Raw genomic sequence first — 27,491 nt, 5'->3', positions numbered from 1 at the left:
TTATATTTTATGGATTTAACTTAATTATATAATTTGATAGTATCAAAAATTTTTATACTATGTATATTACTAACATATTATGCTAGACCAGCTAATGACATGTATTTTCTTATTTTCGAGGTTACTAATTCAACTTGTAATAAAGGTTATTTATAATTATCTTTTAAGTGAAATTGCATAGAGTAGGATGCAACGTTGTGATGTCGGGCTCATACGAATCAGTACTTTTTACACAAAGCATAATTTATGTGTAAAAATTTACCAAAATTTAGTAAAGAGCATATATGAAACCATAATTTTAAGAAATACAATGATTTCAATGCTAAAAATCTTAAAGATTAAACTCAGAGTTTAAATCCTAGATTTGTCTGTGACCTTATATCAAAAAGCTTCCTTTACACTAGCTATTAGTGCACAGGGACAGAGTCATAATGTAACAAGTCGGTTCACGTGAACTCAATAGCTTTTACCCGAATTCTATATATGCATTAAGAAACTTACTGAATATTTAACTGTGAAACAATCGTTATTATATACGTTAACTTGAAATCACATTAGAAACTCATAAACTTCGTATGTTGAATCCGCCTATATCATTGCGAAGTTAAAACTCATATTATTAATGGGAACTTTTTCTATAGAATATGGTAGGAAATGTTTACTTATCTCTTTTTATTATCTATTCACTTATATATAATTTTTTTATATATGTAGTGTAGTGCTACTTCAAGTATCTCCATCCATCATCATGATAAGCACTAGAAGGAAGTAAAATCCAGATTTGCTGCTGCATGTTTGTTCTTGTCCTCTCTGCTTCATCTTTCCCAAAATGAATAAAAACCTTAATATGCTGTTCTCATTAATTTGTCTTCTTCTGTATAACTTCATCTCTCCATCTTATTCACTCCCTTTATGCACAGATTTGAGTAAGTTTTTTCAAGAATCTTTATGATGAGGGTAGTTCAATCTCTATCAAAGTGTCATTTTTATAGGAATTTTTGTTTTCTTTTGCTGATTATTCATTGTATATATGTAGGAGCACCTGCTATTCCAAAAAAGCCTTTGGCTTTTTGTCTATATAATGGAAAAGTGTGTTGTGACTCTTCCAAAGATGCGCAATTAAAGAAGATTTTTGAGGGTATGAATATATCTGACACTGCATGTAGTTCTGCTGTCAAGTCAATAATCTGCTCAGTAAGTTTCCTAATTTCATTTCAAGAATGTTTATGGAAATTGATGGAGCATTTTAAAAGTTTTCTCTTTTAATTTTTCTTGATGGAGTTAGCTTCATTTTCTTTTTTTGTCAAATTCTTGAAGAAAGAATATAAATTTTGGATACTTACATTAGAATAGTTTCAACATCTGATGAACAGACTTTGCTCTTCCTAATGTCATTTTCAAACATGTTTGTGGAAATTGAAGTTGGAGCATTTCAAAAGTAATCTACTTTAATTTTTTTCTTAATGGGGTTAGCTTAATTTGCTACTCTGGTCAAATTCTTGAAGTAAGAATATGACTCTTGACAACTCAAATAGGAAATAGTTTCAACATCTGATCAACAGACTCTGCTCTTCTTCTAAGTTTTTGCAGGACTTGGTTAATTCCAAGGTAGTTCTATTTTAAAGCTGATCTTAAGTTTCCTACTTTCATTCTCATACATGTTAGTGGAAATTGAAGTTGCAGCATTTAAAAGGTCTCCTTTAATTTTTCTTAATGGGGCTAGCTTTATTTGTTCTTTTTCCCAAATTCTTGAAGAAAGAACATGGCTTTTTACAACTTACATCAGAATAGTTTCAACATCTATTGGACAAACTTTGTTGTTGTTCTTAAGTTTCTGCAAGACTTGGTTAATTCCAAGGTAATTCTATTTTAAAATTAATCCAAAAGATTTGCCTTTTTTTGTTTTTTCGTTTTTTGCAGACATGTGATCAGTTCTCAGCAGAGTTGTTTAAGGTGAAATCAGGGCCAAGACCAGTTCCTGTCCTTTGCAATTCAACTGCTACATCAGCTAGCTTTTGTTCATCTGTTTGGGATTCTTGCCAAAACATACCAATAGCAAATTCTCCTTTTGCACCATCCTTGCAATCCAAAGCAGGAGGGACCAAAAACTCAAACTCCTCCTTGCTAACAGACTTTTGGCAATCGAAAACCGATTTCTGTCAAGCATTTGGTGGAAACTCAGATAAAGATTCATTTTGTTTCAATGGAGAACAAGTTCCACTCAAGAAAAATGAAACTTTGCAGCCTCCCAATGGCATGTGTTTTGAGAAGATTGCGGATGGAGCTTACCTTAACATGGTCCCTCATCCCGATGGATCGAACCGAGCATTCTTCTCCAATCAGGCTGGAAAAATTTGGGTAGCAACTATACCTGATCAAGACTCAGGAGAAGCAATGGAACTTGATGAATCAAGCCCATTTGCTGATTTGACAGATCAGGTTTATTTAGATGCAAGATTTGGGATGATGGGAATGGCTTTCCATCCAAACTTTGCCAAGAATGGAAGGTTTTTTGCATCATTTAACTGTGACAAGTCTAAATCCCCTAGTTGTGCTGGCAGATGTGCTTGTAATTCAGATGTTGGTTGTGACCCTTCTAAGATAAACCCAGAGGATAATAAGCAGCCATGCCAATACCATACTGTCGTTGCAGAGTTCAGTGCTAATGGGACTGCACCAAGTCCATCAATGGTTGGTTTTCACTCCATTGTGTTCTTAAACAGCAGCTGGATAAACAATTATTAGATTTTATTTACTTAAATTATATCATTAACAATACTCCTCACGTGTTGGCCATGGCAGTGAGACTTGATCTCTTGACCTCGACATGCTCTGATACCATGTTGAATTGTGCTACCATCTTGGCTAAAATCTTAAACTATTTACTTAATTATGCCTTTGACAAGTTGAACCTTAAAACTTTGAGGGGAGTGAAATAGTACAATTATGTATCGGATTAGAACTTTCTCCAACTCCATATAAATGTTTCATTGCAAGCACTATATATTTATTTGTCACGTTTAATTGATATTTCATACACCCTGTAGGCCGAGAAGGCGAAACCATCAGAAGTGAGGAGAATATTTACCATGGGACTTCCATTTACAGCTAATCATGGAGGACAGATTCTCTTTGGCCCCGAAGATGGATATCTCTACTTTATGATGGGAGATGGTGGAAGCAAGGGTGACTCTTTCAATTTTGCTCAAAATAAGAAGTCCTTGCTTGGAAAAATTATGAGGGTGGATATTGATAACATACCAAGTGAGCACTTTGCTTTTTTACAATAATTGACACAAACTACAAGGCAAATTGCCTTGCTTGCATTTTCTTGAGCTATATCATGAACACTAGGTGATTTTTTCATCAGGTCAAGAAGAAATATCAGACCTTGGACACTGGGGTAACTATTCAGTTCCTCGAGATAATCCTTATTCACAAGACAAAGATTTGCAGCCTGAAATTTGGGCGCTAGGACTGAGAGACCCTTGGCGCTGTAGCTTCGATTCAGAAAGGCCTTCTTACTTCATCTGTGCGGATGTTGGCCAGGTTCAACGACAAGCTTACTCTTGTTGAGAGCTATCACTTCTCTGTTTGATAAGATCTTTTTCAACAGACCTCCATAACATGCTGACTTGTATGTTGATCCCGACTTTCTGACAATCATTTGAATCATGCAGGATCATTATGAAGAAGTTGACATCATCACGAAAGGGGGAAATTATGGATGGAGCATGTATGAAGGTCCTTTCCGCTTTAAAAATGCTTCAGCTGATGATTTTGTGGATTCCATCTTCCCAGTGTTAGGATACAGCCATTCTGAAGTAAATAAAGAGGTCGGATCTGCAGCCATATCAGGTGGCTATGTTTATCGCTCCAAGACTGATCCCTGCATATATGGAAGGTAAATATGAACGCCCTTTTGAATATAAGATTGAAGCAACTTCAAATTTTGCAAACCAAACTTAACAGAAGGATGGTTACATTGGCAGTTACCTTTATGGAGATTTGTATGCTAAGAACTTTTGGGCAGCTCAAGAAAATCCGTATAACAGTGGGAACTTTACAACAAGAGGCATACCGTTCAGTTGTGCTCATGATTCCCCTCTCAACTGCAGCTCAGTCCCCAATAGTCCATTGCCTGCTTTAGGGTACATATTCTCATTTGGACAGGATAACAGGAAGGATCCCTATGTTTTAACAAGCACCGGTGTATACAGAGTGGTTCGTCCAAGTCGCTGCAACTACACCTGCTCGAAGGAGACAGCGAGGACTGCTGAGGGCCCAGGTCCCTCTGCACCTTCAGATAGCCATATTGCTAAAGCAGATCATTGCACGGTCCTTGTTCTTTACTGCCTGCTGCTTTTGACTAGCTTCATCTTGTAGTTATGCCGTGTGATTATGAGATCACCATTATACTAATATACAAACTACAGTTTGTATTGGAGCAATTGTATCTTGTCGCCGAACAGAGAAAGCAACTCTTAAGATAAAACCCATGACCAACTCTGAAAGCGCAAATATTGTCCTTGTTATTTTAAATACCGCGAGACCTCAACCACAGAAGCATAGCATATCATACAATGTATACAACCTTTTAATTAGATCATAACATTAATAAAAGAATAAAACAGCAAAGCTACCTCAAAGCAACATCAATTTCCTCGCCAAAGAATTTACTTAGCTTCAGTGGAGATTGCGGTTAAAAAAAAAAAAAATTGAGCAGAACAGATACTTGATTACTACTGCTTTTGACTTAAATTGGAAGTTAAATTGATTGCATGAAATACAATTTAGTTCTCCTGAAACTGATACCACCAGGTCTATGGCATAGTTAGCAAACCGTATGAGCTAATTGAAAAATTCATACATATCAAGAAATAGCAATTGAATATCATATAACCCCCTTCAACAGATTCAACCACGTTAAACAATCATGCACTCCTTGAACCGCCACTTCCACATATCAAAACAATAGCCTTTCATGAATCTTCTCCTAGTCTTCAGGTGCTTTTTGACATTTATTACAAGCTTAGAAAAGCACAATCTACTGGTATCTTTATCCAAATTCACAGACGGATGGGCAATCTTGGGTGGTATACTGTAGTTTACTTCAATGCAGTAGAACTCCAAGCCCACAGCAACAGATTCATGAAGAAAGTTAGATCAAATCACTAGCACTTCAGCAGCTATGAACATCGAATATAGGTTGAATAATGCTGCGCCTTGGAACTGGCTTTACATACTCGACACCAGAGAACCTCCCACCCCACCCCTACTCGCCCAAAACCCACCAAAATAAAAGGATACCACAACAATGTGCAAGTCCATTTAAATTTCTGTACCCTTATCAAAGAAGTTCATATAAAGGCTTATAAGAAAAAGAAGAAAAAAAAAAGTCTAGTCAAATGTGTTCTGTTTTCCACCTTATACTAGCGGAGGAAACTGGAATTTGCATTTGTTTACCTAGCTTTCGTGCTTCTTTCCGATCCAAGCAGGCTTGTTTAAAGGTGATCATCAGTCCTCCTTTCACCTCCCTGCATCGCATGGTACAAATCTAAGCGAAGCAGAGAGAGCAAAAGTGCACTGAAATGCTAAATTGCAGCATGCATCTAAAACTTTACTCAGCTTTAGTTCCTTGAAGAAATGGAAATGAGTAAAAATACGCAATTACCAAGTATAATAAACTCACCTGTTTCAAAAGATTATCTGATGACTTAAAAGAGTAACAACTTGAACTGACTTGACAACACAAAAAGGCTTAGCATCACGGGGAGCAAGACAACTGGTTTTCCATCACTAGTTTCAAAACTAGCAACATGAGAACCATCACGTAGTCCTATTATCATTCTTGTCTGCAAGACACTTTTCTACTGCTTCATCACAAAGCTCAAGTGCCAAATCAAAGTTCCCTTGTTCATAGTTCATATCCGTAAAGATGGAGTAGAGCTCTTTATCTGCCAATAAACCATGTCTTCTCATCTCTTCAAACATTTCTTTGGCCTCAGAATACTTTTTCCTCTTTAAAAACCCTTTGATGAGTGCATGATAAGTATCTAATGTGGGAGTAAATCCCTTCTTGATCATTTCCTTGTGCAAAAACCAAGCCTCTTTCATATTTCTAGCTTTGCAATGTCCTCGTATCAATATGTTAAAGGTATTGGCATTTGGTACAACTCCTTGGCCCAGCATCCCCTTATAAATTTCTGACGTCGTACGCATATCATTTCGCACGCTATACTTCTTCATAAGAGAATTGTAGGTAGTAGCATTTGGTATTATGCCCTTCTCCAACATCCACTTCAACAATTTATCACCCTCTTCTAGCATCCCTGACATACAAAAGCCATTCATCAGAACGTTGAATGTAACTATCGTGGGTTGGAGTCCTCTGAGCAACATTTGACGTAGTAGTCCATGAGCCTTGTCCATCTCTCCAAACTTGCAATAAGCATCCATTAGAGTAGTATAAGTAAAAGCATCAGGATGGATCCCAGCAGCTTCCATATCTTCCATCAACTTTACCGCTTGCTTTACATCTCCAGCTTTACAAAGACCATTAACAAGTGAGTTGTACGTGTAGATATTCAGTTCAAGACCTTTTCCACACATCTCTTGGAGAAGTTCGTTTGCTGTATCAAGTTCCCCTAGTTTACAGAGCCCATCTACCAGTGTAGTGTACGTCACAATATTTGGCACCAACTGCATCTGAACCATTTTGTTGTGAAGAGAAAAGGCTGCCCTTATCTCCCCTGCCTTGCAATAACCATCAATAAGTGTTGTATAAATGAATTCATCAGGTTCTAACCCCCGGCCAAGCATATCATTCAAAAGCTTATCTGCTTCAGCAATATTTCCAGTTTGACACAGACCAGAAATGAGGGCAGTATATGTTATCAAATCAGGACTAATGTTAAAACATTGAATCTCATTGAATAGTCTGTATGCAGCACTTATGTTCCCAGTTTTGCAGAAGCCATCTATAAGAGTTGTGTAAACAACATTATCTGGAGCAATTCCCTGGGAAGTCATCTCCCTCAGGATTTTCTCAGCATCAAGCACTTTGCCAGTCTTAGACAAAAGAAGAATTATACTGTTAAAAGTAAATGCATTTGGCTTCAATCCTTTTACTTGCATTTCTTCGATGATCTTCAACACTGGTTCAAGCTGTCCAGTGGCACTGTATCCATTAATCACAGTGCTGTAACTTACAACATCGGGCATACAGCCCCTCAGCTCCATTTGCAGGAGTAAGTTATGAGCTTCTTTAACTTTCCCTACCCGACAAAGAGAATGGATCATTATATTATAAGATTCATTATCCCAGCAAACACCCACTTCAGAAAACTCATTAAAGATTTTTAGCATCATTTTGTGCCCCTCAATCTCATGCGAGAGACGTGAAAGGAATAAGTTACATGAAGAGACAGATAGAACTAAGCCATAGTGCAACATTTTATCGAAAAGTTTTCTTCCATAATCTAGAGTTCCCAACTCAACAAGTACTTGGAAGAAAATATCGAAAACAAATGGATTAGAACCCCAATCCTTATAAGTATATATTAATTTTTCAACAAACTGGGAGAAACAAACTGTCACATCTACACTGGGTCTTGCCCAAAAATCATGAATAAGCCTATGTGCTGTCCTTGCATCTTTTTGAGCAGCAGCAATATGTACAATAATACAACGGACCTCAATTGACGGGTCCCTCCGTTGACACCACCAATCAAAGAAATCTAGAACCAGTTTGTAATCGTTCTTTACGGTCATGAGAACCCAAATAATGTGGTCAGGTCTGATTTTTGATTCAAAGGGCTTTAAAACACGCCGAATGTGCTCGGAATAGCGTTGCTTAATAGAAGTTGATACGTGCTGCACAAGTTCAGAGTCTCTAATGGAAGGTTTTTTAGGCGAATAATCTGGAAAGGGTCTCGCAGCACTTAAAGGAACACAAGAAAGCTTTTCGACTGCAGAATTAGTTGAATAGGAAAAGAATGACGTGTGTTTTATCACAGAAACAAAAACAGAACACCTCCTCATATCTGTTTGAGAGAGCCATTAAAGCTTGCAAATGCCATGGCTCTCCTCCATGTATAAGATCAATTTATAGAAACTTCATCTCTTTGTCACCTGTAAAACAAACAAGATGATCGCATAAAACATTAAAATTTGTAACTTTTTATTTAAACGGCATTTTCTGCAAATGCAACATCTGGTCAAAAAGAAAAAAAAAGGGAATTGAATCAAGACTAAAAAATAGAGTTAATGGCCAAAAGCACACCTGGGCGAGTTTCACACCCCAACTATCAATTGCTGGCTTTTCCTACCTGAACTATTATTACCATCTATGTATTAAAACATACCTCCGGCCAACTACCCGTTGTTCCCTTTTCCTACCTGAACTATCACCATCTACTCAACTTGGTGTGGTTTAGTCCGGGTAGGAAAATGGAACAGCTAATAGTTAGGATGTGAAACTCGCAAAAAAGTGATACTTCACGTGTGTTCTTGACCACTATATCAAAAAAAAAAAAAAAAAAAAAAAAGTAACCTCTTTGACTAACAATCCAATACTAACAAATATCCAGAACAGAAACAGCTAAGTTAAAACATTAAAGTAACTACAAAGTCACACCCAATGGATGTTAATTCTCTTAGTCTACAATATAAAATACTCTCAACTGTAATTTGACTAAACGAAGAGCAAGTAAAAAATGAAAATTAATTTGAGAACATATAAATATGAAGCTTACTTTATGAGTAAGGAGCAGACAAACTATTGAATTAAGTTAAATACACAAATTACCGCTAAAAATTAATTAAAAAAGGGATTAGGGTTGTGTACAAAATAGTGGAGTTTACGTACCACCCTTCGTGTGTGCCGGAGAAGAAAGCAAAGTGATGGTCGTTGAGTTGTCTTCCAATCAACTGTTGGGCCTCTGGAAATCCATTTCTCTAAAATTGATGGGCCGGATATATGTTCGAATTAAGAAACTTATGGGCTTAGATTAGGGTGATTTTACGGGAAAACAACACAAAATATCCCTAAAATGTAAAATATTTACCCGCTCATGCTCTCTCCTAAATTAATTTCGCTTCTTACCCAACCGGCCGAAAATATTTACTTGAGTATCCCTTCGCCCAAACTCTTCCTCTATGATACCATCGTAGTATATTTATATATCATGATGGTATCATGGAGGACTAAGGGAAGGACTGTACCATTTTAGTATATTTATGTACCACGGTGGTATCACGGGGGATCGAGGAGTGTCTCATTAAAGGACTGAAGCAGTCCTTCATGATGCTATCACAGTATATGTATATAAGATGATAGTATCATAGAGGTTTTTTTGAGAATATTGTATGTTTTGAATAAATGAACCTGATACCATCTCAGTATATTTATATACCATGTTGGTATTATAATTTTGGGTGCATTTCGGATATATAGTTTTAGATGCATGAAAGTGAGGGGGTTATGCTGTTGGGTCTAATTGATAGGTTGAATGGGAAATGGAGGGAAAAGAAGTGGAGGGAAAAATGAGTTGTTCCCTCTTGCTTTATGAAATAAGCATTTGTCCCTCATAGGTGGTGGAAAGAAAAGTTCTCCTACCTTAAAGTAGAAGCACTCCTTCGTGTTGCTAAAGGGTCAAGAAGAGGGTCTCCCCTCACGCCGTCGTCGTCGTCGCTCGGCTTCGGATTTGAATTTGGTCAAATGATCTGATTGATTGATAATCTTTTTGGACCAAATTTCCTTTAATTTTAATTAATTATTAAATAATTAAAGATCCTGACCCGCGACCCGACCCGTTTTCTTTCTTTCCCGGAATTTTTCTGAACTTTTCTGAAAAGCTACAAACCTTTTCCCAAATAGGCTATATATTTCTGTTAATCCTCAGAATTTTTCCTTACGCAATTTTCTGATATTCATCTTCTTCTTTCTCTGCACTTCTTAAAAACTCTCGTGTGATATACTACCTTCGAGTGGTTCGTAGTTACCTGAATTTGCCCTATCGCTATTTTGGTGAGTAAATCGTTCTATCCTGGGAGGAAAGATTCCAAAACCTCGGGTACATTGAGGGGAATAATTTCCTTAAGGACACACTGTGAATTCAGTGGGCTCGATTTGGTTTTCCATATACTGTTCATATTATTTTTCGCTCGTTAATTTCGTTTTCTGCGCTTTGCAAAAGCGGAATATTCCGTTTTCTCGTTTCGTGAATTAGTCTAACTTACTGGTTCAAACTATTCTTTGCAATACAGATTTGATAACATATGCACGGATAATTATTTTATTTTTAGGGGGCAGCAACGTTATTTCCCCATTTTTCGCACATACTGATTTTGCACAAATGGTATACTTTTGTGCTGGTATTTAAATTTTATTCTCGATTTTATTGCTTGTGCAAAAAATAATTTTTTAATTTAATTTAAAAGATCTGGACTAAAATACCGTCGTCCTCTTAGCATGAGCTCAGTAAGTATATGAGGTTAACAAGTGAAATACTGTCTACATTTCTCACTTTTTCTAACTTTAACAAGTGAAATATTGTCTATATTGTTCAATTGTTTACAAATTCTACGAGAGTGGTATGATTTTGAGTTATATTGGTTATGTCTATCTTGTTCAATTGTTCACAAATTCAATTCGAGTGGTATGATTTTGTGCTATATTCATTCTACTTTGTTCAATTATTCAAGGAATATTGACATGATTTGATATATCTGTTCTACCTATCTTGTTTGATTATTCACAAATTTTCCTAGATTGACATGACTTGGTGCTTGTTCAATTGTTCATAAGAATATACTAATAATAATAAAAATAAAAATAAAAACATGATGAGAAATCATGACGATCTGGACTTTGTGTTATATACATTTACACATCTTGTAAAATTGTTCACAAAGCATCACATATTGGATTGCTGCCTCTCTTTTATGATTATATCAAAGCTACAAAACAAAACAAAACAAAAATACATTTTAAAACGGTGGCATGCAAGTCATGACAAATCATAGGACTATCATGTTGGATAACTCACATGAAACTCTAACGAACTGTCATGTTGTTTTCACTCATTGTACCTCATCTAAACTTATTTTTTTTTCTTTTCTATCCCTCCATTACTTATTACACTTCATTCATAATACCTCTCACGTTTATTTATCCTAACTAGTCTTCGGAACGTGCGTTGCACGTTTATCCCAAAATCCTTAATATAAAATTTGTACATATTTTTGAAATTTCTTTGAGCTATAAAACAGAAATCAAAACATATTAAAAATGTAACAACTCGTAAGCTGAAGTTAGAAAATATTACATAGCATAATGCACAAGATTTTAAATTTGATGACACAAACGATCGATGCTTACCAATTTCTCATGCATGCCCAATGTTTACCAGTAGTACTGATGTTTGTTATGACTGTAACTCATGAGAAGTTCACTTCAGTTTCCTTTGAGATGTACGGCAATCCAAGACTTAGGAGAGGTACCACATGTAGCATTTTATATGTGCCCTGTGAATAATGTGTAGACAAATTCGAAACTTTATCGGACATAAACATAAGAAAACACAGAAATAATTAGCAGTAGAAAACTTTTATACAAATAAACAACAGTCCTAGTGATTTATGCTTTTCCAATTTGGTCTGGCTTTTGTATCTTTGAAATGGTAGTCTGGAGGAATAGTTCTCTTAGTTTGGGAAGAGAACTTACTCCTCTTTTAAATTGGGGGTGCAGGGATGTGAAGGGGTGTTAATTCTTAAACTGATGTTGTAAATTGAGGGCCGTTACTTGTTTAAAGAGTATATTAAGGAGGATAGAGTTAAGTTTAATTCATTAATTAAAAATATGATGGCTGTCAAGTTTAGCTAGTTGAGCCTTCATAGAACGAAATGTAATACAATGCCATAAATATATAGTGAAAAAAGAACTTGAATTTGGCTCTTTCTAATTCCCTACTACTTCTACTCAATGACAGATTGTAACCATTGTCTTCTAATTTGCTCTCATGTTTAACCGGCCATATTTTTGTGAACTCATAATAATGATAGGTATTGAGGAGATTTAATTGCATAATCCTTAGTTGGGAATACTAATAGTAATGTGCCTACTTTAATATGCCCTTTTTGTTTTTAGTAGAATGTGTAACCTCATCTATGTACAAAAACGTTGTTATAGTAATTTTTGCCTAAAGGATAAAAAGTCGTTTAACTTTTGAAGTGTATTATGGTAATCCAACTTTCAACTATGAAACTTCCCATACATGATATTTATTACATTTTATATTTTATCTTTATTAAGTCCGTTTATTTATATGAATTGATTAGTGAGCATATGAATAATAAGACAATTCATTATATAGTAATGGAAGAAAGCCAAACGTTTTTCAGTTTAGGAGGTGTAATGGTTCCATGATATATAATTATTGGAAAACTTGTAATATTCTTTATTATTTCTATTGATTAACCAATAAGTTCAATAACTGAAGTAGCATTCAGTGTTGGCCAAGCATAATAACGGCACTTCAAAATTTAATAAATGATGATATATTTCATGTAATTATAATATTAATATTTAATATTTATTATATTAGATGTTTTATGTTTTATTATTACATTTTATAACATATTTTAATTTACACTAAGGGCAAAATGGTAGTCTAACTTTAAAGATAGGAGCTTCCCACTTTTAGTATAATATGATTCACTCATGGTAACTCTATTTTATGATTTCAAAACTACCAAAAAAAAAAAAAAAAAAAAACACTTCAAAATAGTTGCATGCAACTCATGACAAACAGGTAGGTCTTCGTGATATATCCAAATCTTGATAAATAATTCACAAATTCTACCGGATTGACATGACTTTGTGTTTGTTCAATTGTTCAAAAATAATCATGTTGGAGCAGCATAACTTTTTATCTGCATTTGACCTATCTTGTTAAAACTTTCACAAATCTACTGACATAATTTGTCTATGTTGTTCGATAAGTTGTTTTTTGAATTTGCAATTCCAATTTCGATCAAAACTAGTTCAAATCTACACCAAATTATTTCAAATTTGAAACAAAGCCTCCAAACACAAACAAACCCCAATCACCAATTTAGCCAAGTAATACCAAATTAAGAAGACTACTTTGTCTTCTTCAACACTTCCAAAGGACTAATAATGAAGTTTTGAGATTTTTAAAATAAATTATTAAATTAGTGTTTGGACTAAAAAATTTAAGCATAAATAATCAACGCTCAAAAGATTTTAACGATAATCAAACATTAATTTTCGAATTTCACAGCCGTGCAAAAACTTGTATCTAAAATCACAGATTAATTCGTGTTTGCATTGAATAGGCATACTAATGGGATGAAAGCTCTCACCAAATTCTTCGTTCCAAGACTTCTAGTTAAGAGTGGAGGGTTTAGTGCCATTTTTCCTTCCAGACAACAACATTTATATTCTTACAATATTCACGTAGAAGTCTTGTTTTTTCTTATACCAAGCTAAATACTAAATTGAAGGTTTGCTAGAGAAGGTTTATTGAAATTAATGACACCAAGTTATATGCTTGTTCCATGAATCTTGCACCGACCTTTTCTAAATCTCTTGTTCTTTTTTTTTTTTTGCGCTTCTAAAATGATACATTCTCAGTCCCAAAATAAGTGTCATCTTGGCAAAATATTTTTCCCCAAATTAAGTGTTACCTAGGAATTCAAGCCAAAAATTAGCACGTGATTCCAACTATGCCCTTAGTATTAGAAATGTAGTCCTCTTTAGTATTGCTCAATTCTCAAAAAATATATAATAAATAGGGATAGTTAAGTAAAACTCCACATTGCATTATTGATTTCTTAATGGACGTAATTTTTGTTAAGGTGACACTTATTTTGGAACAGAGAGAGAGTAACTTAGAACCGTTCATGTGCTGAGGTTTCCTATGAACTTGTTTACTGTCTCATTTGATAATAAAAAATATAGAAAATTAGCACACTTTGTTATTGAAACTAAGCTTATGTTAATGTATTACTTAGTACACTGTTTTCAAGATACTAAAAAGAATGGAGATCTTCTAAAGATTATGGCTACATAGAATTAATTAAGCACAAGTTATGATATGAAGGAGATCCCTAGAAGAAGAAGAAGAAAAGATTGTAAATAAGTCATATGGGAGGCTGCATGCACCTAGAGAAATAAAAATAGAATAGAAGTGTGGAATCTAATAAACCTACATGCCTTCACATGCTTTCTCACATTACTATTAAAGTCAATAGCAACAGAGGCGGAGCCAGGATTCTAAGCTTGTGGGTTCGGAATTCTAATTCGTTTAAGCTACTGGGTTCTAAATTAACAATTTATACATATTCAACGAATTTTTCAAGACAAATACATGATTTAGACCAAAGTTAATGGTTCGGCTGAACCCCGAGTATTACGCTAGCTCCGCCCCTGAATAGCAACTAGCCAATCATTTTTTTTGTTTTTTGGTACAATGGGAAGTACTAGATAAAGCTACATGACTTAAATCTGTGGAGAAGAAATTTCATTTCTTTAAGCGCATTTCCCAGATCAACAAATCGTCAAATTTGTACCCTTCGTTTGATAATTAGCACATTGGTTCGCCAAGGATATATTTAAAGGTGGTGGTGTTGATTTACAACAAATATTATAACAACCTTTAATAATAGCCCACTGCAGATAACGGCATAACGCTGTATAACACTGTATGTTTACTGTGCTAATTATCAAATGTAGAAACAAATCATTGTTTACTGTATGTCCTCCTTGTATAACCTTTAATATAGAAACAAATCATTGTTTACTGTATGTCCTCCTTGTAGATAAATGTAACGGACAGTAAACAATGATTTGTTTCTACTTCCAAATCTTGTTTCCCATATCTAGCCAGCCATTACACCTTCATATCAAGATAATAACCAAATTTTGATGAGATCTTATTCTTGAAAATGTCTTTTTTGTTTTTGTTAGTATGCAAATAATTATAAAACTGTTTGAGAGTTTGTCAATTATATTCTGGTTTCAATACTTTGGAAGGTAAGGTTCCAAATGCCGAAGGCTGTGAAGCACTGAAATGAAAAAGCATTCAAGGAATAGATTTAATAGGGTGCAGATAAAGTTTACTGCCCTTTTCTTTTCTTCCCCTGTTTTATATTCTTTCCATTTTATTTTATATGATGATATTTTATTAGGCACGGATTTTAATCTGAGAAAAAGAAGGCATGATACGTAAACAGGCCCTCAAATTTAGTCTCAGCTGGCAAGTATACCCTCCAACTTTGAGTGTGCACAAGTAAGTATCTCGACTTGCCTCCACTTTGTCAGTTAAACACTCCAACTTACAAAATGATCATCTAGACACATCCAAAATTTATGTGTCACGTCACCAATTGTGTTTTCGTGGTCAACTTTATACAAGTTGAGGTGTCTACTTGTGCACACCTAAAGTTGAAGGGCATACTTGCCAGCTGAGGCCAAATTTGAGGACTTATTTATGTATTATGCCGAAAAAGAAACATATCGACTTTTGGCATATACCAAAAGCATCTTTAAATTTTGTGATTTTAAATATATTATGACATTTATATAGCTATAAAAGTATACTAGCGAGAATAAATCGGATGTTTAATATAGTATTTAAGTGTCTCCAAATATAAAAGAATATCAATTTTTTTAAAAAGTAAAGTTAAAAAAATGTCATATAAAAGAAATTATTAAGTGGCTCACTGCTGGCAAGGAGAGCACTGATCTATAATAAAGTTGTGTACAAAAGATAAAAGATGCTTTTTTCTTGTTGAGTGGCAGCATAATCATTGACATAATTAAACTAATCAAACCAATTATTAGAGTTCTCAAATTTAGTTAAGTCTACAAACTATTTCTCCATCACCATGCATTTACAAACAAGTCTTAGCTTAGAAGAAAAAAAAAACAGAATAAAAACATTAATTCAGAAGCTAAGAGATGTCCTTTTACATTTGCAGTATTTGGTGGCACTTAATTAAAACACATTAAAACCCATAAATTAGAAGTAGGATGAAGAAGACTCCAAGTACAGTACTTATATGATCTATAAAATTTCCCGGGATCCAACACATGGGAATCAGCCAACTAATTGCATCATTAGTCAAAGTCATCTCAACATTTTGCTCTTCTTTCTTTTATAATAATAGATACCTCGATTAATTTTATGAGGTATCTATTACCGCTCATTAGTACATATATTATATAAATTTGTCCACCAAAACTTGGACAAATGGTGAAGAAATCACCTAGTATTTTTGTCTCTGCCGAAATTTAAAATTGAGAACTCATCATTCTCAACCCGCTTCATCGACCACACACCAGTCACCGGGCTACTCTTGGGTGCCTGAACATTGAATTTTTATTTTATGCATTACCAAGTTCAAGAAAAGTTATAAGAAAAGGAACAATCACCATAAAATAAGAGCACTTCTCACTACCAAAAAAAAAAAAAAAAGCAGCCTTTTAGACCTCTCACTAATTTATATACCACTACTTCTCTTCCACATTTTTTCCTCCTCCCCTGTCTTTCTGCATTTTCATAGTCAACCAACCATGAATTTCAAGAAATCCTCAACCTTCCTCTCTTGTATTGTCTTCATACTTCTTCCTTCACTAATCACATCACAATCTTGTCAAAAAACCTGTGGCAATATACCAATCAAATACCCTTTTGGCATTGGCCCTGGATGTGGCGATCCTCGATTTCAGCCTTATGTTATCTGCAACAACCAACAACTCTCCTTCAAGACTCACACCGGGTGCTATCCTGTTACTTCCATAGACTTCAATCACCAAGTTATGTACATTAGTGACCCTTCTATGTCAACATGTGCTTGTACACAACCAAGTAAAGGATTTAGCCTAGACGCGAACGCGCCTTTTAGCTTTCATGATGACACAGTTTTTGCTCTTCTTGATTGTGCAACAGATTCTTCACCAATTTATAAGTCCAATGGAGGGGTCAATTCGACTTTCCCTATGTGTGATTCTCAGGGTGCACCTGTTTGTAGTCTTTTGTATTCTTGTCAAGCTATTAGTAGACTTAATCTCCCAATTTCGACTTGTTGTGTTTATACACCTGTTGATCTTGGACCGGCGTTTGAGATGGATTTGGAGAAGTTGCATTGCTCATCTTACTCAGCTTTATATGGTTTTAGTGGCCAAGAATTGAATCCACAGGCCTGGAAATATGGTGTGGGATTAAAGTATAAGTTCAATTTCAACAATGATTATCCTGATATGTGTGCTAGTTGTGAAAAGAGTAATGGTGTTTGTGGATATGGAGGGCCTTATAATTCATTTCTTTGCAATTGCCCTAGTGGATTCAACACGACGAACGATTGTTTCCTTGGATCATCTTGGAGTAACAATTTTAGAAACGTTCCATGGCACACTGGTACAACAATTGTCAATTCATTTTTTGCGCTTTTTTGGTGTTCTAATTCTGATGTATGGGTTCTGATGTCTTACAAAAACTATGTTTTTTTGCAGGGATTTTGTTGATTAACGCGCTGGGATGGTTCATCGTTTTGGCGTTGATGTAGGCAGGAATGATCAAAGTGAACTGATTCAAGGATATTGACAAGAAATCTTGTTGTTTAATGTTTAATTGATTTATGGAGAATCCTTAATCTCCTTGGTTTGTTGTGAAAATCTGAAATAATGCTCAAGAAAAGAGGGAGGTGAATGCAAAAGGATGGATTTTCTATTTGATCATTCTGTAAATGTTGTATTACATTATGCCTATGATCTTTTCAATTTTGTAAAATCTGAATTCTCTTTGTTTCCTCCATTTAGAGTGCAAGATAACCCTCATTCTTTGATAGAATGAAAAGTTGAACATTGAACAATTGCCACTGGTCTGTGGCCTTATTCCAATGGAAAAAAAGGTACTTTTGGCATCAATTTAGTTGTTTTTTAAATGCCAAAATCATATAACGCCTATAGGCAATGCCAAAATCATATAACGCCTATAGGCACAAAATGACAAAAATCACATTTAACTACTCTGGTAATGAACTACATTGATCCCAAAGTACATCTTCTGAGACATTATTAGATCAACATGCTTTTTAAACTAAGCAGGTTTTAAAAGATGGGTCAAATAGATTATAAAATTACACTACATGTCAAAATCACTTATAGAATTGAAACATTTTTTAAGCACTTCTAGAAGTATTCCCAAGGCCTAAACCTATCTTGATGATGGCATGTAAAAAATAATTAGGGATGACAAAATTAACCCATAAAATATGATATGATCAATTCATTCAAATTTGGGGGTTTAATGACTCGCCGATTTATTAACTTAACCCATCTTGCCGTTAGAAGTCACCCTATCTAAAAGTTGAATTGATTTGGGCTGAATGCATACACCAAATTGACCCATGAAAAAACTAATCAGAATAGGAAAAAGGGTAAAACATATCCCTCTACTTTATTTTAATGGCTAAAAATATTATTCGTTATAATTTTGGGTCATTTATGCCCCTCCAGTCAGTAAAGTGTTCAAATATACCCCTCATTTGACGGAAATTCAAATTAACTCAAATAACCTGATTTCATAAAAATTACGCGCTTTGCCATTTTACCCGTCCTAATCCACCTCCTAAAATAACCGATTCTTCTTCTGTCTTCTCTCTTCTGAAAGAGATAGACCTCAAGTTGTTTCCGGAGGGAAAAAAGTGCTTGGGGTCATAGTCATATTTCCTGAAAGAGCTAATTACACTCCCTTTCATGGCCATAACCAAAAGGATATGCTTCCACGCAGCAAAACTATCACCTTAGAAAGCCAAAAGAACAACCTTAAACATCTTGTGAGTATTTGTATATTGATAACCAAAAAAATAACAACTGCTTTAAATTAATCAGAAGTTATTTAATTGGGTGAGCATGGAAATGAGCTCATCGCTGGAAGGGCAATCAACAGGCATGTCTGATAAGCATACGACTGCTATTTTCTCATGGAAGAAGAATGAGTTATTTTAGGAAGCGGATCGGAGCAGATTATTTTTTGTGAAATCAGGTTATTTGAGTCAATTTGGGAGTTTCTGTTAAATGAGGGATACAGTCAAACCTCTCTATAATAGCATCGTTGGGTCCGAGATTTTTCAACTGTTATAGAGTATGGCTATTATACACATATAACAGCATTGACAATTAAATAATATTTCGCTGTTATAGGCAAAAAAGATGCATAAAATGTAATTTTCATTTTTAATTGCCAAATTCTAAGCTTAATCACACTTTGTATAACGAAGGAAAATCGTTTAATGATGAAAATATATATATTCATATAATATTTTTATTGTAATAGTTTATTAAATGATCAAATATTTGATCAAAATCTCTACACTTATTATTGATAATCATAGATATTCTATTTTTATAAAGATGATTATTATATTACCATAAAAAGAAGATAGCTGTTATATGGGGGGTAATTTTACAAAGAGCGTATTGTTATAAAGTTGGCTATTGTTGTTATAAGTGAAATGCTATTATAGAGAAGTAAAATATAGCATAAAAAATCAGTTCCGAAAAAAGTTGGCTGTTATAGAGAGGTGTTGTTATATGCGGGTATCATTATAAAGAGATCTGACTGTATATTTGAAAACTTTACTGATGGGAGGGCCAGAAATGACCCAAATTATTTGGGAGGATATTTTTAACTACTAAAGCAAAATAGAGGGGTATTTTTGACCCTTTTTCCATCAAAATGTTTAGAGAATTCTTCTTTTGTAATATGTTATATATAGCTGTAATAAAAAAGAAGAAAAAGTTTTATTAATTTTACTTGTTAATTAAACAAATTATTAGAAATACAAACAAAGAAATTGAAATTTGGTAAGAGTTGTCGAATTCGGTTACGACTTATTGTTTAGCCCATCTCAACCCAACTAACTTTCAAGCAGAATTAGGCGATAACTCATTTAATAGGTGTTTGGCCATAGGAACCAAACATTTTTCACTTTATTTTAAATTTTTGAAGTCGGAGTTGAAGATGGGATTGTTTGGTTATACTTTTTTTTTCTGGAAAAATTTGGTTGTTTGAATATACTTTTTCTTAAAAAAAAAAATGAAATATGATTTATACACCCAATTTTTAAAACATAGCAAGACTTCCTAGCTTGATTAATTTACCTGAAACATATAGCAAAATTTGCTCTAAAAGATTAATATCTCATAATGGATAATCACATAATGTCATAAATTGGATCTCATATTCTTTTAAGTACAAAAAGTTTACTTCACTAAGTCAAATATGATGATTAATATATTTGTTACTTTGTATTTTAATCTATCTAATGAATAAAAGCTCAATTAAAAAGATTTTAATAAAAACAAAGAATTTAGGGCAAAATATGGAAAAATAAATAAAAAGTTGAGATGAAAACAAATTTTGAGGTGTTTTTCAAATTCCTAATACAATTTCAAGTTGTATGTAGTTAGAATTTTTATGGCCAAACGCTGATTTTCAAATAAAGTAAAAAGAAATTTCAGAAAAAAGTAAATAATTCTCATAACCAAACAACTTATTGATTCAACTTATTTTAACCCGTCCAAACCGCTCATTTCCTATCCGGTATAACATTGCCATAAAAACTTCTAACTCACTCTGCAACTCCCCTCAAAAGATAACACAACTAGAAAAAAGAAAAAGGCTACATTCATTGATTAAAGACCACATATTAATATACTCCTAGCATGAGATTGGTCAAATATGTTATACTAGTTTGGTACGAAAGGGCGTGTTAAGTACTTGAGGAATCAAATTGAATAAAAAATAAGATACACGAGAAGTGATAAAAGGAATATGTTCCTTCTTTTGAGCACCCTCCACTCTGAAGGAATCATTTTGATCGCCAATATTCTTTCTTTTATCTCCAAAAAAAATTCCACGACAATGGTAGGCAAAGCTTTTGGACCTCCCAAATTTTGTTCTAAAATGATTCGAATCCCAAAATTTCATGAAAGTTCACGATGCTTTTTTGCATTTAACGTGTAAAGAATTCTAATACAAGCTTCAAATGAGGATATAATCATTTTCTAAAGCAATTAATCTGGACTTAATGACTAATGTCACCACTAAAAAATCTCTATTTTCCCACTGAAAAATGTTCAGTGGCTATTTCTTAGTGAATGTCGGTGGAAAAAACCTAAACAATAGTGTTTTCACACGGAAAAATTAAGAAATTTCCCAGCATTTCATTGGGAACCTATTTCTCACCATGTGTTTTCCCAGTGAGCTGTTTCAGTGGGAATGAGGTGGGAAAATCATATTTTATAGCACAAATTTCCCCTTCTTTTTCTAGTAGTGTGTTGCTTCACTTAGAGACATTCATCTATATTTATTAGTTACAAGCCAGTTTATTTAAAATATTGGTTCTGGGTAAAGGATGTCCCTTCTTTATATTAATTACGATTCTTTGTTTGTTTGTAATGAAAAGGAAAGAAAAGATCTTCGGATATTTTATTCAGGAGAGAACTTTCTTGATGGCGTGATTCTTCAACTATGGATTAGGATGTGGCTGAAGTCTCTCTTGTAGTAGCATATATTATGCTCAAGATGTCTCGAGCTTCCTATTCTACCAATTTCTATATTCCATTCTAGGAATAAGGCAAATTTCCCTTTTTTCTCCCGTATGTGGAGTTTTCTTTCTTTGTTACAACAGTTTGAGAAGTGCTCATTCCCTTGTATTTGGGAGTCGAATGGCCGTTTCGTTCTTCGTGACTTTCCTTATTCGTTTTCTTTTAAAACAAAAGACTGCTAGGATTTTACACTCCGAGCATACTTGAGCACTCATGCCTACAAACCCCTCGATTCTTTTTCTATGACTACTTTTGAAAAGAAAGTCTCATTACTCAATGATTTTCAATCGTATTACTCCAAAGATGCTTGATTACTTCTTTTCAAAATAGAAAAAGATTCTTCTTCGTATATAGTAAGAGTAATTCTTAGGTACATGAAGCAAATCCACTTTAGTCTTCTATTGAATTAATCTTCTCACTTACCATCAACTTTTTAAAGACCTTTCTGAATGAATATATTTCTCTGGGAAACGAAACGTCTTGCAGAAGTCTTTACAAAGGATTTTCAGGTTACCCTATGGTTATTCAAGAATCCTTTCATACACTGTGTCAACTCATACTTAGCGAATTCGTCAATTCTTACTTAGCGAATTCGTCAATTCTTACTGAATGTATGCCATATCGGGAACCCCGAATAAGTCTACTTGAATTGGTTGTTATCATTCATATATAACGAATTACTGTGCTGAAATGTACTTTTTTAGACAAGTCCGGAAAACCACATAAGGCTCTTTCAGAATGTACTTGTTCTAACACCATAAAATAGTTCTTAGCCTATTCTATTACCCTCTTTTTAAGGCAATAAAACTTCAAAAAAACCTCAAGTAGGATTATGCTTTTCTAGCTTCCCCATCACCGTCGCTCCCACATTAGTCCCATCTTTTGTAGGAATTGTCCGTAACAAAGAACTTGCAAAATGGATCTGTTTATCATAAAGAGTTTCAGCGTCCCTAACAAAATTCCGTTACAAGCTATAAAGGATCTGATTCCTTGCTTGGAAGTTTTTCTCATTTAAGATAGAAGAGCCATTATAACAAACTAGTTGTTTCTTTAGTATGCACATAGAAATTCACCATCCCAAAATTCATGAAATTATATTGACCTCACTTAAATTGTTGTATTTTTTTTCCTTTCTGGTAAGAAATCACTAGCACTTTTCAACAGTGTGTAGATACTCATCTTATCTTCCCACTTGCAGCTCTCTCAAAACTTTTGTGTCAGCATTGCAACATATAGTTGATCCTAAGGTGATAAAGTACTTTAAAGGATTCTATTCTGCAGTAGGTTCTTTATCTTCATTGAGATAAAAAGCTATACTGTTGGTGTTGGATCATGTTTCTTTAGTACTGCTTATGGAAACACTATTTTTAGGTTCTGTGTTGATGTTAGCGTGTTAGCTACAGCAGAGCTCTCAATCTAGCAGCATGAAGTTATGTTTTTCAAGTAGTTTTTACTTCAGCAAATTGCACGAGGCTTATGTTTTTTTTTTTTTTTTTCAAATTGCGCGAGGCTTATGTGGTAGCATACAGTATACCCTTGAATTTAGTTTCTAAACAGCAAGAGCTTCTCTCCATGCAGTGTTTTGGATGCCCAAAAAATCATATAGTAATTGGAAAATTACACCTAGCTTCTCCAAGAAATGACAAAAATTCACATTTGACAGGTCTCAAAATCACTTCCAGAATCCGTACATGATACAAACACGAGAATTTTATCCACATACATAAAAAGTTCCTAATTAATTACCACTCTTATGTATACTTTTAACTAATGATCAAACCTAATAATATTTTACAATTTTTATATATCCGGTAGTTTTTAAGCATGTCAATATATAACATTCTATTTGTTGGTTTTTAACAAAGAAATTTATAAAAATAACAGAGAAAGTCTGAGAGAATAACTACTGGCAATGCAGTCAAAGGGATTTGTTTTATTAGCTTTGTTTAGCTCTGCATTTACAGGAACAAACACAGTAAACAGTTAAAAAAAAAAAAAAAAAAAAAAGAACATAACTAACCTAGAATATCTCTGCAGAATATATCTTTAACTAACAAATTACTAACCGTAAAACAAAGTTATTCAAAAGTAATAAAACAAAGTTACTATCGTCCAAAAGCGAAAATTCTAACATTATTTCCATGTGTATGTCAATAAATGCTCCAGTGCGGAGGTGTGAGAGGTTGGCTATGGATGGTATTAGGAGAGGTAGAGGTAGGCCAAAGAAGTATTGGAGAGAGTGATTAGACAAGACATGACGCAGTTTCAGATTACCGAGGACATGACTTTAGATAGGAGGTTTTGGAGGACTCAGATTAGGGTAGAAAGCTAGTAGGTAGTCTCTCTTTTTCTTTCGCACTGGTAGTCGTAAGTTTTGCTCTATCCTTTATTGCCCTTTGATGTTACACCTCAGAAAATTTTTTGCGTCGTTCATATCGTAAATTGATTAATGTAAGCTCGGGAATGAGACTATCTGTGAAAAACAATGGAAAAAAAAAAAATTGAGTCCATGAAATAATTCTGAGCGGTGAACAGTAGACCAGGATGAACAGTAAGGCGGGGGTGAACAGTATCCGGTGAATAGTGAAAATCAGAAAATTAAAAACCGAAAATCTGATTTTTTTTTCCCACCATTTTCTACGTCTCTCTCTCACCCTAAACTCTCTCTAAACCCTCTCAAACCCTCCTAAAAGCTCTTTAAATCTTTCAAGTTGAATTCCTCCAAATCAAACCAAGATTTCATCTTAAGAATTGAAAACTAGTTAGGAAAGGATTATAGTATTTGGTGCTTAATATGTGGCTGATTATTGAAGCTTGGAGCTAGGATTTTAGTTGAGTTTTCTGGGCAATAAGGTATGTAATATACTCTACTCTTGTTAATTAAGTTATTCATGGGAGAATTTCCTAGTTTAAAGTAAAGGGAATTATGTTATCATATCATAGATTAGTTGATTGATATGGTTGCCTTGAGGGCTGTTTTTTATTGGAACTTTGAGAGATTTCTATTTGCTTATATTGCTATATGAGGTTGTTGTTTTGGTTGATGATGTTGCCTTCTTCTGGACTGTTTTGGGGTTGTGTTCTTGTGGTAATTTATAGCTGGAAATTGATGGAATAACTTGAATATTCTATTGTTGACATTGTTCTTGTTGTTTTGGTGTTGATTTAAATTGGAGGGGAAGCGAAAGATATAGGAAAAGTGCTGCCCAATTTTTCTGAAAATCATAGTTTTGTTATTGTTGTTTGTTGGACTGTTTTGAAGATGTAAATATGGTTTCTAATTGCTGGAAATTATGGAATATAACCTGACTATATTGTGGCTATTGTTGTTAAGATTATTCATCTTTTAATTGAAGGAAGTGAAAAAGGAAAACATGTAAACTAGGACTCGGAAGTGAAAGTTGAGGAATTAAAACATATGGACTATTTAGAGATTATCTTTATGATGTTTTGGGTGGAAAAGAATAGGGTAAACATAAGTATAATGTTATGGAGGGTGTGGACTGAACTATGAAAGAAGAATTGGGTTCGAATTGCATTTTGTTATTCGTTAAACGAGCTTGCCGCTCGATATAATTCTTAAAGTAATCAAAGAGGTTTATATTGTAGTTATTGCTATTGTTGGTTGTTGTTTTTGTTGTTGGGCTATTGATGACCTTTGGTTTCTTTTAGGATGTAGTATAAAGAGGGGAAATGCTGCCTATTTTTCCGTAGGTTATAAGATTAGTGAAATACGATAGTCATGACCTTATATGTTGACGACGATATCATTTCACTTATTGTAGACGCAAGAGGATTATGTTACTTTTGGTTATGGATTGAGAAGGAGATTATCGAGGTATGTTAAGGCTATCATTTCTTTCATTTTGGCATGATCTTTATGATATGAACGAACGAACGTATGAACAGACTTCCATATTACTCTACTCTTAGAAGCATTAGGAGTACGCTAATCTTTGATGTTCATGTACCTCTTTTATGATTATTCCTTTTGTTCATGGGTCTTGAGATTACGTATGTTGATGATGTTAGCTCAAAGATATCTATCGAAAGTAGCACGGCTTTATGTCACTCCGAGAGTTCTAGTTATTCATCTCATTTATGCATTGCATTTATTTATACTTATGCGCATTGACCCATGACCAGAAGGCATTATATACGTGTATATTATATGTATATGGGGTATGGGAAAAAAAGGATAGGCATTATATACGCATTATCACCTGATCAGCTGGTACGCTGTGATGATGATGATATATGGATCGCGCCGTATGTTCCTCGGCACTATTATATGATATATGGATCGGGCCGTACGTTCCTCGGCACTATTATATGATATATGGATCGGGCCGTACGTTCCTCGGCACTATTATATGATATATGGATCGGCCCGATCCATATATTTGATTCACCCATCTTTCTTTGCAATAGACATATCTCGACTAATCATACTATCCCCTTTTTGAATATAACAATCTTCATTACTTAATAAATAACCACAAACTTTAACTCATTGTCTAGTCATAATTTCAACTTTTACTCTTTCTTAACATTGAATCCTTACTTCTTCCCTCGAACAAATTAATAACTCTACCCATTATCACCGACACATTTTACAAAAATTTCAGAAGTATACTTATTACATTATAGCATTTCATCAAAACCATAATTTTACCTCCCTTTGTCCCCGCAGAATACATAACCTAAAATAGATTCGTCTCATATGAGTACTTAGCCCCATAGCACGCGAATCACTAGTCATCTCTCCCGCAGAAGCCATCTTTCAGCTATAAAACAATCAAGGATTAGTAGAATGAATCTTCTTTCTTATGACTTGGTTCTGTCGCACGATCTAAGAGATGAAAATAAAGTAACCATCCTAAATGCCCTGTAGCCTCCCAATTATAAATGTGGCGCGCAACACATTCATAAGTGAGACTCTACTAGACACGGCTTGTAGACAACCCTAGGACAGAACTGCTTTGATACCACTTCTATCAAGACCCAAACTGGAGGGCCATGATGGGCACCTGACCGTACTAGGCAAGCACCATCTGACATATATCTGTGACATCAACATAAACATAGGTGGGCCATCACATAATACTCAATAGACTCATAAGGAAAGCGTGTCTGTATTAAATAGTCTGCAAGGCTCATCTATTTGTATATGTTGAACATACTATATGAGCCAACAAGGCTGTCTTGATCATCTATGTGGCAATATATGAAACAATAGGACTGGACATTATCTGACCGTACATAACTGTCTACAAGCCTCTACTGGAAACATAACATAACGTGGCCGAGACAAGGCCCCGCCATACTCATGCATATATAATCATGCCGACCCGGCATTCTCCGAATGCAAACGAGTGCAACAATTTTTAACGCCGAGTCGACATCCTACTCGATGGATCACCAACTCGTATGTCTGTGAGACCTACGGGCATGAAACGCGGCCCCCCCCCCCCCCTCCCCGTGCAATACGAGTAGTAGTATGAATAATGTACCGAGTATGTAAGGCAATAGAACATCAAGTACATAAGAGGTATAAGAGACATCTGAAACATGAAAGCTAATCTGAATATCTGGATGCATCTGTGACTAACATATGTAAATATCTGCATAACTCTGTATAACTGAAAGTGCCTCTGAGGACGTATGCTATGCATAGGTCATACTATAACTGTCAGTGCTGTGGAACGTACAGCCCGATCCATATCCCATATATTAGTGCCGAGAAACGTACGACCCAATCCATATATCATATAATAGTGTCGAGGAACGTAGGGCCCGATCCATATATCATATAATAGTGCCAAGGAACGTACGGCCCGATCCATAT

General features: G+C 34.6%; 3 protein-coding genes across 16 annotated transcripts; 2 read left to right on the top strand and 1 right to left on the bottom strand.

Annotated features, from left to right (window-relative positions):
• Positions 1 to 666: 666 nt before the first annotated feature.
• Positions 667 to 4,521, top strand: LOC132067452 (HIPL1 protein-like). 2 transcript variants are annotated; one of them, XM_059460701.1, is made up of 7 exons: positions 667 to 793; positions 1,037 to 1,194; positions 1,921 to 2,691; positions 3,048 to 3,264; positions 3,371 to 3,549; positions 3,681 to 3,904; positions 3,993 to 4,521. In XM_059460701.1, the coding sequence occupies exons 2-7, from the start codon at positions 1,141 to 1,143 to the stop codon at positions 4,384 to 4,386; spliced, it is 1,839 nt and encodes a 612-aa protein (XP_059316684.1). In that variant the 5' UTR covers positions 667 to 793; positions 1,037 to 1,140; the 3' UTR covers positions 4,387 to 4,521. The 2 variants fall into 2 exon arrangements, with proteins under 2 accessions (XP_059316684.1, XP_059316683.1); XM_059460700.1 differs by having other exon boundaries at positions 724 to 926.
• On the bottom strand, positions 3,429 to 9,009 carry LOC132067450 (pentatricopeptide repeat-containing protein At1g05670, mitochondrial). 13 transcript variants are annotated; one of them, XM_059460689.1, is made up of 5 exons: positions 8,870 to 9,009; positions 5,693 to 8,133; positions 5,467 to 5,612; positions 3,997 to 4,508; positions 3,429 to 3,889 (listed from the first exon to the last, which is right to left on the bottom strand). In XM_059460689.1, the coding sequence occupies exon 2, from the start codon at positions 8,041 to 8,043 to the stop codon at positions 5,830 to 5,832; it is 2,214 nt and encodes a 737-aa protein (XP_059316672.1). In that variant the 5' UTR covers positions 8,044 to 8,133; positions 8,870 to 9,009; the 3' UTR covers positions 3,429 to 3,889; positions 3,997 to 4,508; positions 5,467 to 5,612; positions 5,693 to 5,829. The 13 variants fall into 13 exon arrangements, with proteins under 13 accessions (XP_059316672.1, XP_059316671.1, XP_059316674.1 ...); XM_059460688.1 differs by having other exon boundaries at positions 5,467 to 5,557; XM_059460691.1 differs by having other exon boundaries at positions 3,997 to 4,594; positions 5,467 to 5,537.
• A 7,468-nt stretch (positions 9,010 to 16,477) lies between these two features.
• On the top strand, positions 16,478 to 17,832 carry LOC132067449 (wall-associated receptor kinase-like 10). The gene is made up of 2 exons (XM_059460686.1): positions 16,478 to 17,447; positions 17,543 to 17,832. Exons 1-2 carry the CDS (start codon positions 16,604 to 16,606, stop codon positions 17,593 to 17,595), a joined length of 897 nt encoding a protein of 298 aa, XP_059316669.1. The 5' UTR covers positions 16,478 to 16,603; the 3' UTR covers positions 17,596 to 17,832.
• The last annotated feature ends 9,659 nt before the right edge of the window (positions 17,833 to 27,491 follow it).

Source organism: Lycium ferocissimum, chromosome 8, assembly GCF_029784015.1.
Source record: "Lycium ferocissimum isolate CSIRO_LF1 chromosome 8, AGI_CSIRO_Lferr_CH_V1, whole genome shotgun sequence".
Classification (NCBI taxonomy): domain Eukaryota; kingdom Viridiplantae; phylum Streptophyta; class Magnoliopsida; order Solanales; family Solanaceae; genus Lycium; species Lycium ferocissimum.
Note: the sequence above shows the minus strand (reverse complement) of the source record. Positions and strands in the feature narration are given on the sequence as shown.